General features: G+C 58.0%; 1 protein-coding gene across 4 annotated transcripts; it reads right to left on the bottom strand.

Annotated features, from left to right (window-relative positions):
• Positions 1 to 1,503: 1,503 nt before the first annotated feature.
• On the bottom strand, positions 1,504 to 17,397 carry PRX (periaxin). 4 transcript variants are annotated; one of them, XM_072777599.1, is made up of 7 exons: positions 17,272 to 17,397; positions 12,027 to 12,070; positions 11,845 to 11,943; positions 11,588 to 11,713; positions 9,445 to 9,601; positions 6,176 to 6,372; positions 1,504 to 5,539 (listed from the first exon to the last, which is right to left on the bottom strand). In XM_072777599.1, exons 4-7 carry the CDS (start codon positions 11,612 to 11,614, stop codon positions 1,706 to 1,708), a joined length of 4,215 nt encoding a protein of 1,404 aa, XP_072633700.1. In that variant the 5' UTR covers positions 11,615 to 11,713; positions 11,845 to 11,943; positions 12,027 to 12,070; positions 17,272 to 17,397; the 3' UTR covers positions 1,504 to 1,705. The 4 variants fall into 4 exon arrangements, with proteins under 4 accessions (XP_072633700.1, XP_072633715.1, XP_072633707.1 ...); XM_072777614.1 differs by lacking the exon at positions 17,272 to 17,397 and adding an exon at positions 15,515 to 15,594; XM_072777606.1 differs by lacking the exon at positions 17,272 to 17,397 and adding an exon at positions 15,515 to 15,582 and having other exon boundaries at positions 11,845 to 11,939.
• Between the last annotated feature and the right edge of the window lie 1,737 nt (positions 17,398 to 19,134).

Genomic DNA, 19,134 nt, shown 5'->3' with positions numbered 1-19,134 from the left:
GATAAGGAGTAACTTTAGGAGACTGAACATTGAAACATTTAGACAGACATGTCTTTTTTTAAAAAAAAAAAAAGATTTTATTTATTCATGAGAGACACAGAAAGAGAGAGAGAGGCAGAGACACAGGCAGAGGGAGAAGCAGGCTCCATGCAGGGAGCCTGATGTGGGACTTGATCCCGGGACCCCAGGATCACACCCTGGGCTGAAGGCAGGTGCTAAACTGCTGAACCACCCCGGGATTGCCTAGACAGACATGTCTTGAGTGCTGTAGAGGCCTTATCTGATCCTTACATATGTCTTAATAACTCCATTTTATGGAAGAGAAAATAAAGATGCAAAGAAGTCGAAAAAATGCGTAAGGTCACCCAACTGGGTGCCAGAGACAAGCTTTGACCCCAAGCAGTCCAGCTTGAGAGCCAAGCTCTGAACCACTGCCATGTCCAGGGGAGGCATGCATGGGCTACTAGATTCCTATGTTGGCCATAGGGAGGGTGACATGGCCTGGGGAGGGTGTAGGGATGGATGAGGGCCTGGGAGGAGTCCTGAGAGTCCAAGAGGCATGAGGAGAAAGAGAAGGAGTGGGGAAGAGAAAGAAGAGAGTGCTCAGGAAGGAGGTAGGAACCCTGAGAAGTCAGGACAAGAGAGCCAGAGGGAGCGCTCAGCGTGGCCCCAGAGATGTCACTATGGATCCTGGCAGGTCAGCTGCGCTGGGAGGGAACCCCCAAATGCTGGAGGCCTGGGCAAAGGGTGTGCACCACAGGTATATATAATTCCTGCCGTGTTTGGTGGGAATGAAGAGAAAGCCTGTGACCAGAAGTGACCCCAGGGAGGCTGGGGCAGGGGGGACATTTGGGACTGGACCAAGTGTCTTCCTGGGGGACACAGAGAGACTGAGGGGGGTGGAGTCTGGAGGCCTCCATGGGGGCTTAGATCTTGGGAGCCAAGGCCCCGCCCTGATGGGAGCTGAGGGCCCTGGGACCTAGTCCTAAGGGGCAGCCAGGTAACTGTGATGGAGGCTCTGAACCCAGGAGCCGGGAGAGGGAACCAGGAGGGGCCTTCCTGGGTGGGGCCGGGGCAGACAGGGCAGTTAAACCAGCCAGACAGGAAAGGGATCGCCAGACGTGGAGGAGCTCTCGTCGTCCATGTGACGGTGGCCAGCAGAGGGCAGATGGGTAGCAGTTGTTCTGCTCTCTTAGGCCCACCCCACCCCCCAGAGAGATCCTGGTGAGTGGTTCCCCAGAACAAGCAGAGTCCTCAGCAGACGGGTCTAGCTCAGAGGCCCTTGGGAACTCCAAATGGCTAGGGCAGGACCCTTCCCGCCCAGCCCACTGCAGATCTTCCCTCTCCTTAGCCTGGGGTGGCCTGATGTCTCCCTCAACACAGGCTCTCCTGAGGCCAGGCTCCAGTAGTCCCCTCCTTGGGGACCTCTTTCCCTGTACCCTGTCACCTCCCCGCTGCCCTGTCCCCCCCTCCTCTGCACACAAAGGATACAGAACACAAGGCTATCTCGGGATTACTTTATTCACATGGCTTGGCAAGATACAGGTACTCCTGCCAATGAGCCGGGCACGAGGCCCCCCCGCCCTGTCCCGACAGTCACCCACCTCCCGGCCCTCTGAGGGTTAGTGCTAGTTATCTCACACACAAAACAAGGAGGAGGTGGGAACAGGAGGAGGGGAGGGGACTCTCCCTCTGCCCTGCGGCTTCAGACCACTGCAGCCTGAGCCCCCTCCATCCTGGCAGGGCCCGGAGCCCCTGTCTCCGAAAACCCCACACTAGGCAGCCGGACCCGGAATCCACCCTCTTCGTGGTCCCCACTCCCACTCCGGGCCTTGGGGCTTAGGGACACCCGGGGGAAACGGAACTTGGGTGACTTCTCCCCGCTGGGGGACTTGGGGGCTGCCTCGCCCTCCTGTCCCCGAGAGGCCTTGGACGGGGTAGCCAGGCCCACGCGGGGCAAGCGGACTCGGACTCTGCCTCGGCGCCCAGAGGCCCCCTCCCCGCCACCCTCCTCCTCGTCCTCCTCGGGGCTGGGGGAGCCTTCCCCAGTGACCGCCTCGCTCTGGCTGAAGCCCACTCGGGGCAGCCTGAGTTTGGGGCTCTTGGTCTTCTCACCCTCCTCAATGCCCTCCTTGGCCCGAGCCAGGCCAAACCGGGGCAGCCTCACCTTGAGCTTGTGTCCCGCCTCCCCGTCGCCCTCTGCCACCTGGTACTCAGCGTGGCTGCCCACGGCGGGCGGTGAGAGCTCCACATCCGGCAGGGAGAGGTGGAAGGTGCGCTCGGCCCCCGGGGATTGCTCTCCGGGCCCCTCTTCTCCGGCCTCAGCTCTGGCCCCCAGTGTGGGCATCTTCAGCCTCAAGCCACCGTCACCTGTGGCTGCCTCACCCACCTGCGCCTCTCGGCCCAGCCCCACGTCCAACTCAAGCTGAGGCACTGTCACGGCGGGCATCTTGAAGACGCCCTCACCTACCAACAGCTCCCCACCTGCCACCTGGGCTCCAGGCAGAGACAAGGTCACCTGGGGCACCTGGACCCTGTAGCCTGCTGTGCCCTCTGCTGAAGGAGCCGCGCCCTTGACCTGCTGCCCCGGGGTGGCGCCTGGGCCGGCCTCCCCGAAGCTGGCCAGCTCCACCTGGGGCAAGGAGATGCCCAGGGGCATCCTCAGCGCCCCCTCCTGGCCCTCGGCGCCTGCCTGTCTGGTCGTGGACACTTGCGGGCCTGACAGCCGAACTCCACCGACAGCCACTGCCCCCTCGGCCCTGCCTTCCTCCTGGGCCCCCAGGGTGACCAGCTCCACCTCGGGGATCTTAAGCGGCCCTGCCGTGGGCTCTGGCTTTTCTCCCGGGCTGACACGCCCACCCTGGACTTCCGCTTCCTTCCCCCGAGCCAGCCCGAAGGAGGGCATCTTCAGCTTAGGCATCTTCACCTTCCCATCCCAACCCCAGCCCTTGGCCTCCAACTCGCCCACCCCTGGCGCTAGTTCTCCCGCCTCAGCGTCCCGGCCTCTGACCCCAAACTTGGGCAGGGCAAACCTGGGCCCCTTGACCTTGACGTCAGCCCCTGCCACCTCCACCTTGCTTGTGGGCAGATGGGCATCCAGGCCGAGCTGCGGGATGGACAGATCGAGGGCGGGCAGCAGGCCTGCTGCCTCTCCTGCCCCTTTGGCCTCGGCTTCAGTCCCCTCTCGGGCCTTGGGGAGTGAGATGGTGAACTTGGACACCTTCGGCTTGGTGGCCCGCCCGGGCGCCTCGGCCTCGGCCTTGGCCACTTTGGGCCCCGAGAGTCCAAACTTGGGCAGGGAGAACTTGGAGGAGGGCTTGACTTTCATCTCCATCTCCTCTAGCCGCCCCTCCACCTCCACCTCCCCCGAGGGCAGCTGCGGAGGGGCGATTTCAACCGAGGGCATCCGAAAGGCCGCCTCCCCGACCCCCGCGGCTCCCCCAGGGCCCTCTGGCCGCTCCACCTTGCCCACGGCGGCCGCTGGGACCTGCGCCTCCGGACTGAGGACCCTTGGCAGGTCTAGCTCCACGGAGGGCAGTGTGAGAGAGGGGACACCCGCTCGAGCCTCGGGGCCCACTTCCGGCTGCAGACAGGGAAGCGTGAGCAGCTTCCCAGAGACCTCAGCCCCTGCCTCACCCGGCTTGCCTCGTGATGGGGACTCCGCCCTCCCTAGCTTGGGCATGGTCATCTTGGGCAGCTTGATGCCAAATTCCACCCTCTCTGCCTGTTCCCCTTTGAGCTGCACCTCCGGGGCCTTGGGCAGCTTCACCTCTGGGACCTTTGGCAGATGCACCTCTGGGGCCTTTGGCACCTGCATTTCCGGCAGCCTCATCTCCGACACCTTTGGCAGCTGCACCTCCGGGAGGTGGACATCAGGCACGGCCATCTCAGGCACCTTGGGGAGCTTTATCTCGGGGAGTTTCATCTCGGGGACTTTCATCTCTGAGACCTTTGGCAACTGTACCTCCGGGAGCCGCACCTCGGGCACAGCCATCTCGGGCATCTTCGGGAGCTTCACCTCGGGGAGCTTCATCTCGGGGACTTTGGGGAGCTGTACTTCTGGGAGATGCACCTCGGGCACGGCCATCTCGGGCACTTTCGGGAGCTTCATCTCAGGCACCTTCGGGAGCTTCATCTCGGGGAGCTTCATCTCTGGAACCTTGGGGAACTGTACTTCTGGGAGCCGCACGTCAGGCACAGCCATCTCGGGCACCTTCGGGAGCTTCACCTCGGGGAGCTTCATCTCTGGAACTTTGGGGAGCTGTACTTCTGGGAGCCGCACCTCGGGCACGGCCATCTCGGGCACCTTCGGGAGCTTCATCTCGGGGAGCTTCATCTCTGGAACTTTGGGGAGCTGTACTTCTGGGAGCCGCACCTCGGGCACGGCCATCTCGGGTACCTTTGGGAGCTTCATCTCGGGGAGCTTCATCTCTGGAACTTTGGGGAGCTGTACTTCTGGGAGCCGCACCTCGGGCACGGCCATCTCTGGCACCTTTGGGAGCTTCATCTCAGACACTTTGGGGAGCTCCACCTCTGGGAGTTGCACATCTGGGAGGGCTGCCTCCGGCACCTTCGGGAGCTTCACCTCAGGAGCCTTAGGGAGCTTCACCTCAGGCCCCTTGGGCATCTTGACCTCAGGGGCCGAGACCCCAATGCCAAAGGAGGGCATCTTGATGGTGGGCAGCTTCAGCTTGCTCTCAACAGCAGCTTCGGCGGCAGCAGGTCGGGGCTCCAGCAGAGAAAGCCCGAAGGTGGGCATTCGAAGTCTAGGCCCCTTTGCCCTGGCCTCGGGGCTGTCCTTGGCCACCTTGGCCTCAGCAACTTCCTTTGCTCGAGCCCCAAAGCGAGGGAAACTGAGGCGGGGCATCTTTAGGGCCACCTCAGGTGCCTCTCCTCGGGCCTCCACCTCCACACCCGGCAAGGCCAGGTCCACTCCTACCGTAGGCGCTGCCACATCCAGGGTGGGCACCGTCACTGCCACAGCCCCTTCCCGGGTTTCCAGGCAGGGGAGCGTGGGCAGGGTGGGTAGCGAGGGCAAGGTGGGCAGCTCCACTTGGGGGACCTGGATCCCTACGGCTGTGGGCTCCACAGCAGGTGCAGCTGGGGCACCTAGTCCAAGGGTTGGCAGGTGGAGGGTCACCTCTCCCAGCCCCTTGGGGGCTGAGACCTGGGGGACACCCACCTCGGCACCTGGCAGCCGGGGCCCAACCAGCTCCACCTGGGGGGCTGTGAAGCGGGCTCCTGCTGCCACCTCAGCCTCCACCTTGGCTTTCCTTGGGGGAGGAGCAGCAGCGGCCAGCCGGGCCACCTGGGCCTCTTCCGCCACTTCCCGGACGCGCAGCCGAGGCAGCTGGAGGCGCCGGCGGGTTGGGGCAGCTGGGACAGGACCCTTGGCAGCCTCTGCTTTGAGGCCCCGACGCAGACGGGAGAACTTGGGAAAGGAGAATTCGACGTCAACAGGGGCCAGGTCTGCAGGGGCCCCCAGGGCCCCGGGCATCACCATCTTCTTCTTCTTCACAGGGGACAGACTCTGGATGTTCTGGGGAGAGAGGAGAGATGCGGGAGGCGGTGGGACAGTGGGAGGCTCGGGGTAGACGGGGGAACCCTATCTGGTATTGCACCAGGCTGGGGATGTGTTGGATGAAGCATCTTGTCCCCCAAATACCAGCCTCCCTTCCTTCCCGTCATTTCACCATTACTGCCCCCGTAAGGCAAAGTCGTTCATTTAAAATCTGACAATGAGTCAACAGGGGTGTAGGAACTGGGATCCAAGACTTCTAGGTCCTCATCCAGGATTTTCCTCCAGTACCTTCATTCTAGAGATGGGGAAACTGAGGTCCAGAAAGGGAAAGAAATTTGTCCAGGGTCGCTCAGCAGTAAGTGAGCAGGACCCAGGTTTGAACCTGGCCTCCCTGGTTTGGAGTTGCCTGGTTCATGACCACAGGCAAGCCTAGAGCTAATGCCTCTGCCAAGTGGGTAAAGGACAGGTCTGACATGGGTGGATCCCCTTCCCCAGGGAGAAATTTAGGGGCCGGAACAGAAGGCAGAGAGTGGGATTAGCGTTGGGTTAGTGACAAGACAGAGGCTGGCCCACGGTGTGGAGGAGTGGGGCTCATGGCGCAGAAACTGCATCACTGGGGCCGTCCAGAGCCGAGGCCGGGCTAAGCACGCGTACCAGCTTGGCCACCTTGGCCCGTGGGCCCTTGATCTCGTAGCCGGCCACGGTCCCAGGCCGCAGCGCCAGGTCCCCGGTGGGCACAGTGCGCTTCAGGCAGAAGGAGACCTTGTAAGGCTCGGCACATTGCAGCAGGCGTAGTGCGTCCTCGTATTTGAAGTTCTCGAAGAACACCCGGGCGCTCAGCAGCTGGTCCCCTGCAGGCGAGGTGGGGGTGGGCAGGGCGTGGGCATCTCCTGGCTCCATCCAGGTCTGGTGCCACCCACTTCCCTGGAGGAGCTCTGCGAGGCCCAGCCCAAAACCTTGGCCTCGCCTATCCCCTGTCCCCGCCCCCTGCACCGACTTGAGAGTCCAGACACTCTAGAATGAAGCCCCACCCCGTGGCCTTAGCCCCGCCCCCGCCGAACAGGACCACGCCCATTCAAGCCACGCCCACTGCCTTTCCACTTCCCTTCCCCGCTCTCAAGTTTTAAGACACTGACTTTGTTTCCCCGTACTGAGAGGACAGAATCAGAAAAGAACTTCCGGAAACTCCCACATCCTTACTCACGCCCCTGCTCCTCTGGCTATTTACTCCACTCTCCACCTGTTCCTTTTTTTTTTTTTTTAAAGATTTTATTTATTCATGAGAGACACACAGAGAGAGGCAGAGACACAGGCAGAGGAAGAAGCAGGCTCCATGCAGGGAGCCCGACATGGGACTCGATCCTGGATTTCCAGGATCAGGCGCTGGGCTGGAGGCAGGTGCTAAACCGCTGAGCCACCCAGGGATCCCCTCTCCACCTGTTCCTGAGGATGAACTCTCCCCACTTCTACCTCAGCCAGCCTTTCCACCGCCTTCCCGGGGACATCCTCCAGCAGTGCTCCCCTCGCTCCCCACATCACCAATTTGTCCCTCTCTTCTATGCTATTCCCAGCAGCATACAACACACCATTATTTGTCCCATAGGAAAGGTTGTCTTGACCTCACGCCTGGAGCTCCTGCTCCATTGATCTGTTCACTTAAGGGTAAATGCACTGAGTTGCCTAGCTGCATTACTTCCACTTCTCCAATTACACTTCTGACACCCCCTCCCAGAACCTTGAACTGCTCCTGTCAAGGTTCCATACCTCTGTGTAGCTAAGTCCAATGTTCAAGTCTCAGACTTCATCTGAGTGGACCTCACAGCCTTCAACCTAACGTCACTCCCTCTCCTTTATCCACTTGTCTGACTTGGCCTCCAGGGTGCCACACACTCTCTAAGGACCTCCCTGGAGGTTTCTTCTCAGCCTCCTGGGATGGTTCCTCCTTATCTCCTGGATCTCTTAACAACACACTGTCCCAGGGCTCAGGCCCTGGACCTCTTCTCATCTCCATCTACATACTACACTAACCCCCAGAGGAAGCTCATCCAGATTAGGAGGTTTTGTTTTTAGATTTTATTTATTTATTCACGAGAGATACAGAGAGACAGAGAACAGGCAGAGGGAGAAGCAGGCTCCCTGTGGGAGCCGAAGGCAGATGCTCAACCACTGAGTCACCCAAGTACCCCCAGATTAGGAGTTTAAAGACCATAAAGGGCTGACAACTTCCAAGTGTCAGCCCAGCTCTCTCCCCACCATCCTAGACTCATATATCCATTTACCCCTCCACCTCTTCACCTTAGAGACCACTCTTGGTCTCACTCCAAACAAGCTCCAGCCCCAGTGTGGTCCATTTGTGGAATTACCAACTCCATCCTCAGGTCAAGAATCCCTGAACACATCCTGACCCTTCTCTTTTCATCACACCCCATATCCAGTCCCGAAGCTGCCTCCTTCAAAATGTATACAGAATTTAAACCTTTCTCTTCATGTCCATTAACAGTGTTTTGGTCCTAAGTATTACCATCTCCTGCCTGGATAATCAGAGTAGCCTCTTTGTGTGTGTGTGTGTGTGTTTAAAGTAATCTCAGGGCACCTGAGTGGCTCAGTCGGTTCAGCAACTGCCTTTGACTCAGGTTATGATCCCGGGTCCTGGGATCGAGTTCCAAGTTAGGCTTCCTGCTCAGTGGGGAGCCTGCTTCTTCTTCTTCCTCTGTCCCTCCCACTGGCTCTTTCTCTCTCTCTCAAATAAATAAAATCTTTTAAAAAGATAAGATGGTCTCTACACCCAACGTGGGGCTCAAACAAACAACCCTGAGATCAAGAGCCTCATGCTCTACTGACTGAGCCAGCCAGGCCCCCCCAAAGTAGCCTCTTTGTTGGTCTCCCTGCTCCCCACCCTGCCCCCTTCTTTCTACTGCTAATACAGCATGCTGGTGAACACAGACAATTCACAGTCGTCCTCCACTCACAACCCTCCCAGATTAAAAGTCAAAATCCTCACTATGGCCTATAACACCCTCTGAAAACTGTCCTGTCCTGACCTCTCTGGCCTCATCTCTTGCTCTCCTTTTTTCTCTAGCTCTACTGCATCTACACTGGCTTCCTTGCTCTTCCTCCATCAAGGGAGGCACACCCCAACTTTGGGACATTTGCACTGGCTGTTCTCTCTGCAGGGAATGCTCTTCCAGATGGCCACATAGCTCAGTCCCTGTCCTCCACCAGGCTTTCCCTTCATTCCTGGCTCACCCTATTTAAAAATACAACTGTCCTGCTGGCACCCATAGCACACATTGCCTTCTAACTTACTATGTATTTTACATATTTTCCTGAAATATGTCTCTCCCTACTAGAAGTTAAGCTCCGTAAGTGCAGAGTGTGGTCTGTTTTGTTCACTGCAGTAGCCCAAGCACCTAGAATAACATCTGGAAATAGAAGGCACTTAGTACATAGTTGTTGCATGAATAAATCACATCGGCCTCATGCCTGTCGCCTAAAATATCCCTGACTTACTAAGGCTCCCCTCCACACCTCCTCCAAGTTGTGTTAACTCCACCTCTTTTCTCCCGCCCCAGCAACAAAAATAATAACTGGTGCTTACCGTGTGCCACTTAGCTATGCGCTAAGTGTTTTCAAATACTGACTCATTTAACTCACGTAACAACCCTACGAGGTGAGTACTAGAGTTATTCCCCTTTGCAAGATGAAAAAAAAACCAAGGCACAGAAGAAGACCACAAGCTAGTCAACTGCAGATCTGAGAGTCAAATCGACGCAGCCGGCTCTGAGCCACTGCAAGCCCCACATGAAAAGCTCCGCCCCCAACCATTCCCCCCGCCTTCCGGAGGCCGGCCACGCCCGGGACCCCGCGCCCCGCCGATCCCGCCCCCTGAGAAATGCCGGGCCCCAGGCTCCCGCCCCGCCCACCTTCCTGCAGGCTGAGGCTCCTGGCCGCGGGCGAGTCCTCCCGAAGCTCGCGGACAAAGATTCCCTCCTTGCCGCCGCCTGCGACGTTGATGCCGCTGACCCCGGTCTGCGCCTCGGTCTCCACGATGATCTCCACCAACTCCGCCCGCCTCAGCTCCTGCGGAGGGCAGCGAGGGGTCGCCATGGGGCGCTGGGGCCCGACCTCGCCCACAGCCCGGCATCGCGCTTAAAGACGGCTCTTAAACGGGTCCTCCAGGTGCACGTTCCTGAGCGCGGCCCGGGCCGGCCCCGTGGGCCCACCCACCCCGGCATCTTCCCTTGAAGGAAGCGCGAGGGCCGCCCGCTCTCTCGGACCCGCTGCTGGGCTCAACGGTTCCGTCCGCTCTTGGGCGGGCGGGAGGCCCGGGGCCGCTGTCGAAGGGGCGGGGCGAGGGGCGGGGTCGTAGACGAGGGGCGGGGCAGGGAGGCCGGAGGGAACCCGAGTTGTGAGAGGCGGGCCTGACGGGGCGGGGGCTGTGCCCTCGGGGGGCGGTGTCCTCGGGGGCGGTGTCCTCGGGGGCGGGGCCCTCTCTGGGGGCGGGGCCGTCCGGGGGCGGGGCTACGGGTTTGGCGCGGGATTCGACGGCTCTCGTGGATCGAGCTCAGGCCACAGAGGAGGGGCCAAAGATCTGAGAGGGGTGTGGCTAGAGGGTAATACGTAGAGGTAAGGCGGGGACCCATAGTCTACGGGTGAGATTGAGGTCTGGGGAAGAGCTTTAATAACAGCAGAACAAGGGGTGGGGTGAGGATGGGATTCCAAGGCTAGACCTTTAAGCGGTACAGGATGGAGGGGTGAGGGTGAGACTGCGCTCTTGGGAGGCTTGAACGTGTGTGAGACTGTGCCCTATTGTGGACTCTGTGACCCCAAGACCTGCATAACGCCTTTGGGAGAGGGAATCCAGTGAAGGGGGGTGCGTGGGTAATGAGTGGTGGACCGGCAGACGTGGCATTCCTGGTATTCACTGTAAATGGTGCTGACCTGGCCCTGGCCCAGCGGCGCCCTCCGGGCTTAGAAAAGGCAGTGAGAGATCTTAGTTCTACAGCCGCCTGGGAGCTCCATCTGCTGTGTGTCTCTGGGGGAAAACTTTGCCCTCTCTGGGCCCATTTACCTACTGTAAAGTCGGGTAACATGATTGTACTGGATGGAGTCTCTGAGCTCTGAAAGAACAGGGATCCCAGAGGATGCTGTAATGGGCAGGGCATCAGGGATGGCATAGACTGGAGTTGAGCCCAGGGCTTGGAGAGGGGAAAGCAGGTCTAGGCCGGCAGTGGCCCTGGGACCAGAGGCTGGGAGGAGCATGTTGCAAACAGTTGTGGTAGGCGCAGCAGGGAACACCATGACCACCACCACCCCCCTGAGGCCCTGCGCTAAGCATTCTATGTACAGCATCTCATTTCATGCTCCCTCCAGCTTGGACAGACACAAAAGTAAAGAGCTGCGGAGCCACCATCTGCCTCATGCCACACAGCAGAGTTAAGCAGCCGGGCCTAAGCCCTGGGTCTGTGACCTCAGAGCCCATAGGCTGTCCTGCAGGCAGCAACCTCCTTGCACTTTACCCAACCCCCCCATCCTCCCACCTGCCAACCCTCAGCCTCAGCTTGGCTCGCAGAAAAGTGGACCCACTCTGTGCCTAGCATGGGGTAGGAAGCAGTCAATGACAGTCCGCTATTTCCATAACAGTGACCACTGTCTGGACCGTTGTCCCATCACCAATGGGAAAACAGTTTGAGAGGTCAGGTCCCCTATTTGAAGTGGTAGGGTTGGGATTTAAGCTTATGGGCTCAAAGCTCGTGCGTATAACCCCCTATACATACTGCTTCTTCCAAAAAAAGGTTTTCTAATTTCTTTAGCTCATTATTAATATAACTCCATTATGCCCCACTGAATTAGCTGCTTTCATTCTTAGTCTGTACCAGGCACTTTTCCATATGTTAAAATTTTTTTCCTCATGGTGACCTATCAAATAGGCAGCCACTGTTGCTATTTCTGTTTCACAGATGGGGAGACTGAGGCACAGAGAAACCAGGAAGTGTCTTTCTTGCTCAGTCTGCACCCCCTAGCCAGGGTCCCCACATTTCCCTTGCAGGACATGTGGGTACTCACCTCAGCACTCCGGCTCCTGGCCTCCATGGCACCTCTGGGAGTCACCTGGGCCCCAGGCTCCTGCTTCCTCTCCCCCTTCTGCTGCAGGACCAGCTTCAGTTCTGCATGGAGCAGCTGCCTCTGAGCCTGCGAGGGACAGGGATGGAGGCTTGAGGCCAGGAGAGGATGAGCGGTGAAGGCGGGCACAGAGGGAGAGAGAGAGGTCAAGATGGGAATCAGAAGGGGAGAAGGGGCTCCCCCCACCCCTGTCCTCTCACCGCTGCCTGGGCACAGGCACCCCCTCCTAACAGGAGCCCAGACTGGGGTACCGCACAGTCGTCCGCAGGGTTTGCACCCTTCCTCTGGGGTCTTGCTGCCTGCCAGGAAGAGACCAGGGTGTGAGGCTCCAAGCTGGCCACAGAGGGGCAGGGAGGGGCATGTGGCACCAGCCAATGCTCACCTCAAGGTCACCTCCAGCTCCTTGGGCCTCCTGGGTCCAGGGGTCTAAGAAGAAAAACCATGGGCATTACCATCAGCTAACCCCACCCATTGCTTCCTGAGTGCCTGACCTTCCTGTACTCTGTCAATATTCTATCCCCCTAGTGCAGAGTGCAGCTGGGGAATTGAGCCCTAAAAGACCTTTACTGGACAACAGTCAAGCCAGAGTGGACCCCCAGAACTGCCCGACAGCAGAGCCCCTGAGCCAACCACCTGGGTCTACCAAGAGAGCCAAATGCATTATAAAACAAACATAACTAGGGGCACCTGGATGGCTCCATGGTTGCACATCTGCATTTGGCTCAGGTTATGATCCTGGGGTCCCGGGATCGAGCCCCGCATCAGGGTCCCCCCCACGGGGAGCCTGCTTCTCCCTCTGCCTGTGTCTCTCTGTCTCTCATGAATAAAGAGATAAAAGCTTAAAAAAAATCATAACCACTCTCATATGCTCCCTGGGGGGCGGGGGGGAGAATCACCTCACGTCTCTGGGCCTCAGCTTCCTCACCTGTAAAATGGGGAGAAGGAGAGCACCTACCTCATCAAATAAGTTAGTAAATATAAAATGCCAGGCACTCAGAGGGGCTTCAGAAGCACTGTTACTATTACTGAGAACTTCCTGTGGTCCTGATCTTGTGTCAAGGTTCCACAGGGGTCATCCACTGCACTTAAGCCTCCGAACACTCTTGTGAGGCCAACACGATTATGGAGACCATTCTAGAGAAGAGCCGTGAGGCTGCAAGAAGGGAAGCCACGGATCGTCACAAACGGCTAAGCCAGGATTTGAACTTATCTGAGAGTTCCGGCCTCTTACACGGGGGATGATAACTAGTGGGTATTGAGTGGTTATTCTTTGTCAGTCCTATGCTCTGGCTCCTCCCTGCAGGAAACCCTCGCCCCTCAGAGAGGCCAAGAACCTCGTGTAAGGTCACACAGCACAGTGAGGAGGCAGAACTGGGATTCCCATGCAGCCTCCCCATCAGGCCTGAAAGGGGAATGGATACTGTCTCTCCACCACCCCCCACCCAGGCCAACTCTGGCCTCGTCCTCCCAGCCCCCACCTGGCATGCCAACCCGCCAACCCCCACTCTACACGGAAAGGTCAGGCCTCACGCGGCACATTCCCTCAAACAATGGCCTGTCTGCTGCAGCCGGTCACATTCCGCCCCTGCCCACCCACCCCCAGCCGCACAATGGCCCTTCATAACCCACCACTGGCCAGGACAGAGGACACAGGGACCCCTCAATGGTCCAGCTGTACCCATTCCACTGGTAAGGACTGCACAGTATCAGAGGGCTCTTCTCTGGCCCTCCTAGGAGTCCTGGTCTCCACGGCCTTCCCCGGCCTCCCCTCTGAGCCCTCAGCTGCTCCGGGTCAGGTGGGCTCCCCCATCTGTAGCATTTCCTCCAGAATGCTCGCCCCCGTAGGTCTCTGAATCACCCTCAATGTGGTGGCTGTTCTAGGGTTGGAAACTGAGGCTCAGAGAGGGGAAGAGACCTGTCTGGGGTCACACAGACAATACCCTGCCCTTGACCCCAACCCTGTATGTGAACTTGCATTGGTGGCTCCGAGCACTGGAGGAGGCCCAAGGAGCAAGACAACGGGAGCAGGGGCTGGGCTGGGAAGGGAGGTGGGGACTGAGGGTGCCCAGAACAGGCATTTTCAGAGGCACCTCATTGGTGCCAAACCTGGGCTGGGCAGACACCTTGTGGACGTGGCCTCAGTACCCCATCTTATGGATGAGTACATGAGGGTTAAGATATCACAGTGACAGAGTTGGGTCTTGAACTCAGGTCTGAAAAACTGAGTCCCTGATGCCACATAGCATCCTGAGCTGGAGGTGGGAGAGCCTGGTACTTGTGGGAGGCAGTGGAGATGGACAGGAGGCTCTCCTGGACAGCAAGCTCCCTGTCTCAGGCCAGGGCGGTAAAGGTCACACCCAGAGGCTGGCACAGGAAGCTTAGCCAGGGCGGGAGCAAGAGAGAGTACCCTCCTCCCTCATCCTTGCCCAGGGCAGCCGCCCAGCCCAGGTTATATTTAGCCCAACTGTGCCCTTCCTGAGCCACAAACTCAGCTCCTGGGGTGGGGTGGGGGTGGCTTCGGAAGGAAGCCCCCCTCCCAACCCTGGGCACTCTCTGTTCCCAGCTCTGCCCATCCCACTAGACGGAGGGGGGAATGGGGGAGTTGCTGGGGATCCCTGACTGTGTTAGGGGAAGATCTAAAGGGGTTCCCCTGGTGAATTAAAGCCAGGCAGGACCCTCCAGATGCCAACAACCATTCTTGGGTGGTTCCTATGGCACTGCCCTGGTATGCTCCTCAGCTTCCAGAATTCTCAGAGTCCCCATTTCTTGAGCATTTGCTATGCACAAAGATTCTTGCCTACCTTGGCTCATTATGTCCTCACAATCCCTCTCTGAGGAAGGCACCACTGAGATTCCCATTTGAGATGCCCAGATGCCCTTCGGAGCCTGCTGAGGTGAGGGCCTGTCCTTTGGGCCCTGGGCCGGTCAGCTGAGCTGGGCTGGCTGAGGAACCCCCCCAGTTTTGTCCCATTGCACCCTCTTCCCCTTGGCTGGTGCCAACCCTATTTAGAAGGTCTCCCCATTCAGAGCCTCAGCTTTCCCAACCGCCAGTGATCTGGTGCCCTCAGCAGTGGGAGTGAGGGGTTGATTCGTCTGGGCCCCTAGACCATCTGTGAGTGGAAGGTGAGGCGTTCTGGCGGTGGTCTCCCAGCAGCCTCGGCCGTGGTCAGTCCCTGCTCTAGCACTTCTCAGGTTTGAATACCTGGGTGAGGTGTTTCACCCCTCAGGGACTCAGTTTCCTCTGTGAAATGGTGCCAGTTAAGAGTGGCTTCAAGGAGTCACAAAATAACAGCAGGTGCCTAAAATAGTCCCAGTATATAGTAAGCGTTCAAGTAACGTACGCCCGTCTCTGACAGCAATTGGAGGCTTGACTGTGCATCTCAAAGTGGCTTGTGTCCAGCTTTTGCTCAGTGGTGGCCCCACTTTCTCTCTTGCCCAAGAGGAACTCTGGGTGAGGGACAAATCCAGCTCAGGCACTGGCCTCCTATCAAGATCAGTGCTCCCCACCCCAGCACCCTACTCCAAGCCCCAAAAGCCTGCCCCACCTTAGGAATCCTTCCCTAGCTCTTTGTAAGCAGCAACTCATCTACTCTCCATCAGCCCCGTGAGGTGGCCTCCATCAGCCCATTTCACAGATGGGAAAGCAGAGGTACGAAGGGTGCAGTATCTTGCCCAAGACCACATAGCCTGAGAGAGGGAAATATTGGGATTTGAACCCAGGGTCTATGCCTTTGACTCCTATACCACAACTGCCTCCTGAGCCCCAGGTATCTTCCCAGCACCTCCCAGCACCTCCCAGGACCCTGAGTCTGATTCCCTCTGGCTTCTCAGCCTGGCGAAGGATCCCCGTAAGACCCGTTGATCTCTTACCACTAGGCCTCCAGACACCTCGAGAGCTCCCGGTCGTCTGCTCAGCCCCAGCCCCAGGCAGGGGGGGAAAAGGAATGGGGAGGGGGAGGAGGGGGAGACCCCAGCCATTGGCTGCCGAGGTGTGACATCACCAGGGAGTGGGTGGTGGGGAAACAAACACCCCCCTTCTCCCAGCTACATCCACCGGCAAGGGGGTGGGGAGCTGAAGACCACAAGAAGGGACAGCTGCAGCCTGGGCCTGGGCTGGGACCTCCACCGGGAGCCTCCTTCCAGGGACACGCGCGTTGCTACCGCCACTTGGAGGCCGAGTGCCCGACTAGCATTATTTCCTGGCTTCCAGACCCAGGCAGGGCCCCTGCTGGTTCCTGGGGCCCCTAAAATAAACTCCTCCGCTCCCTCTTTTAGTCAATTTGGGTTCAAATCCCAGCCTTGTCACCTTCTGGCCGTGTGACAGTGTCTTTCTGGGCCTCATTTTCTTCATCTCTAAAACAAGGATAATAAAAATGCCCACCGTGTGGGGTTGTTGTAAAGATTAGATGAGTTAAAAGAGGCTAAAAGCTTTCAGCACTGCCTGGCAAAAAGTGGGTGTCACTTATAAGAGTTTTGCATTATTATTCACACAAATCGGGGATGGCTAGACTTGTGGGGGATGGGCGGCTTTTGGCCTGAGTGAGACTGGGCACAGAGAAGCCCCACTTCTCTAATGGAGTTTCCATGTTGGGGGGGACACCTAAAGTGCTGCTTTGTGCTGGGCATCCAAAGCCCTGCTCCTGGGATCAAGGGTGCAAGGTGAGTATATTATGCCCAGTATTTAGCTACACAGCCAGGAACTGGTGGGGCTGGGGTCTAACCCCATTTCTGCTGGGCCCCAAAGACCCTGCAACTCTCTTCCATCCTCTGCATATAACAGACAAGGAGGCTCAGAGAGGGTGACGCCCGAGGTCGCCCACGGCAAGTCAGTGGTCACAACAGGATTTGAACCCAGACCTGCCCAACTCCCAACCCAAGGCCACCAGGCCTCACCCTGATCCCTTGCCCTCCAGCCCCACCAACCCCAGCTTGCCCTGACTCACCAGACCCCGGGGGGCGGCACAGGTTACACAAGTACCCCCACATGCCCCTCGCACCCACCCGGCCGCTGGCTCCGATGCTCCCAGCTCTCTGAGCCCAGGCCTGGGGCCAGGGCTGGGATGAAACTGGGGATTACCCCCACAGCGTGCGTCAGCAGCTTCTGTCCCATTGTCCAGCCAGGCACGGCCACCGGGCCTTCGCCTCAGTTGTCAATCTCGCCCCTCACACCAGCCCCCTGGCCCCTCTATGGACCTGTACCCCACCCTACACCGAGAGCTGGGAGCTACTCCCGAGGACATCAGGGACCAGGCGCAGGTTGGCAGGATCCCAGAATGCTAGGGACCTCCCCCCTTCTCTCCAAAATGCCCCCTGCCCACTCTCAGCCGCCATGGAAGGCAGGAATGTGCTGAGCTCTGGGAAATACCTTCCAGGCCTGGCAGCCACCAAGGGTTGGGGTGTGGCCAGGACCCCGCCAGAACCCTTCTCCTGGGAAGGGTAGAAGGAACAGCATGATGAGGGCTGCTGATGGGCCTGAGACCCTCACCCTAGTGCATTCTCTCTCTCTCTCTCTCTCATTGATTCATTCAACCATTCATCTGTTCATTTATTCATTCAATAAACACTCATGAGCCCTTGGTGGCAACCCCTTTGCTGGGCATTGGCAACACTGCCAGACCTAAATTTACCTTGGAGGGTAGGCTCAGGGAAGGATTTCTGGAAGACATGACATCGAAGTTAGACTGGTTGGTTGAGAAGGAGGGAGCCAGGTAAAAGTGCAGAAAAGGCTTCCAGGGACAGGGACAAATGCAGGCAAAGTACCAGAAGGGAGAAAGGGAGCAGGCTTTAACCAAGGTCAGCAGTCCGTGAGCACCTGGTCTTGTGTCCAACCCTGTGCTGGACGGTACCGAGGACACAGTGTGACTTAGATAGCCTGGGCCTGCTTTCACAGAGTTCATAGTCCAACAGGGAGATAGATCCAGAACGGCCAGGATTGTGATGAGAGAGTCACAGGCAGAAAGGTCAGGGCCTTGATGGGGGAGCCCAGGAAAGGTGCCTGCTCCAGCCTTAGCAAGGGAGGTCAGAGAAGTCTTCCTGGAGGGGGAGACATGTGAACTGAGACTAGAAGACCCACAGGAACTAGGCAAGAGAAGAGGGAGACCAGTTTTATGGGCAGAGGGACCAGCCTGTGCAGGGGACCTGAATTCAGACAGCGCCCAGCACATGTGGAATTTTTAGAAGTTGAGAACCATGTCTTTAAAAAAAAATATATATATATATATATATATATATATATATATATATATAATTTATTTATTCATGAGACACACACACACACACACACACAGAGGCAGAGACACAGGCAGAGGGAGAAGCAGGCTCCATGCAGGGAGCCCGATGTGGGACTCGATCCCAGATCCCAGGACCACGACCGGAGCTGAAGGCAGCTGCTCAACCACTGAGCCACCCAGGCATCCCGAGAACTGTGTCCTTGTTCGTGGCTGTGTCCCCATGGCCCAAACATCCCTTTTCCTTATATCTGCTCCTCATTTATACATTTATTCAGCAGTATTCACAGACACTTCTGTATCCATCCCTGAGCTGGGTAGTGCTGAGGACACAGCAGTCACCATGATTCGGGCCTCATGAGACTCACAGTTGGGGGCTGGGGTATGGGGGCAGACATTCAAGAAGTGATCGGTGACATGAGTGTACAATTCACACTGAGCTAAGCAGTACGAGGGACAGATCTAGGTCTGTGAGAGGGGCCTGGCTCTCTGGTACTATCACAAAGGGCAGGGAGGGCTTCCTGGAGGAAGTGACATTTGAGCTGGCACCTGAAAGATACATAGGCGTTCGTGCACGGCTGCTCAGCCGGTAGTGGATCAGTGAGAGTGGGTTTCAGGTAGAGGGCGTTTCTCAAAGGGGCCCCTTGAGAACTCAGTGAATGTGAAAGTGTGGGGAAGCAGAGGGGAGGCCCGTGGTCAGCCAGAGGAGGGCCCGAGACTTGTCCTAAGGGCCTTGCAGGCTTTGTGCGTGCTATTCTGTCTCTGTCTGCGTCTGGAGCGCAGATACCCTGAGACTGGGAGCAAGCATTCGGCCTTTGGCCTTGTCAGCTCGAAGTGTTTTGTGGTTGCCCTTCAGCCGGTGAAGGAAGCTTCTTTTCCTAGCTGGCTGTGTTTTGTCACGAAGGGTGTGTCTCCCCCTGTGTCTCTCTACCTCTCTGTTCCTCTCTTTGTCTCTGTCCTCATTCCTTGTCTGTCTCTCCCCACACGTCTCTCTGTCTCTCTCTTTCTCTGTCTCTCTCTGTGTCTTTTGCTTTCTCTCACTTGAGAGGGTGTGGCCATGGGAAGTTGAGTTCAGGGGGTGGCACCAGTGTCCCGTTCCGGCCAAGGTCACCTCAGTAAACACAGGACATCCTGTGGGGCTGGGGAAGGAGGTGGAAGCTTGTCCTCAGGGACCACCCTCTCCAACCCACCCTGAGCCAAGTGGCAGCCGGGTCCCCAGCAGTGCAGCCAGTATGTCCCTCACTCCCATCCTCTCTGCCGGCT

This window comes from Canis lupus, chromosome 1 (genome assembly GCF_048164855.1).
Source record: "Canis lupus baileyi chromosome 1, mCanLup2.hap1, whole genome shotgun sequence".
Classification (NCBI taxonomy): domain Eukaryota; kingdom Metazoa; phylum Chordata; class Mammalia; order Carnivora; family Canidae; genus Canis; species Canis lupus.
Note: the sequence above shows the minus strand (reverse complement) of the source record. Positions and strands in the feature narration are given on the sequence as shown.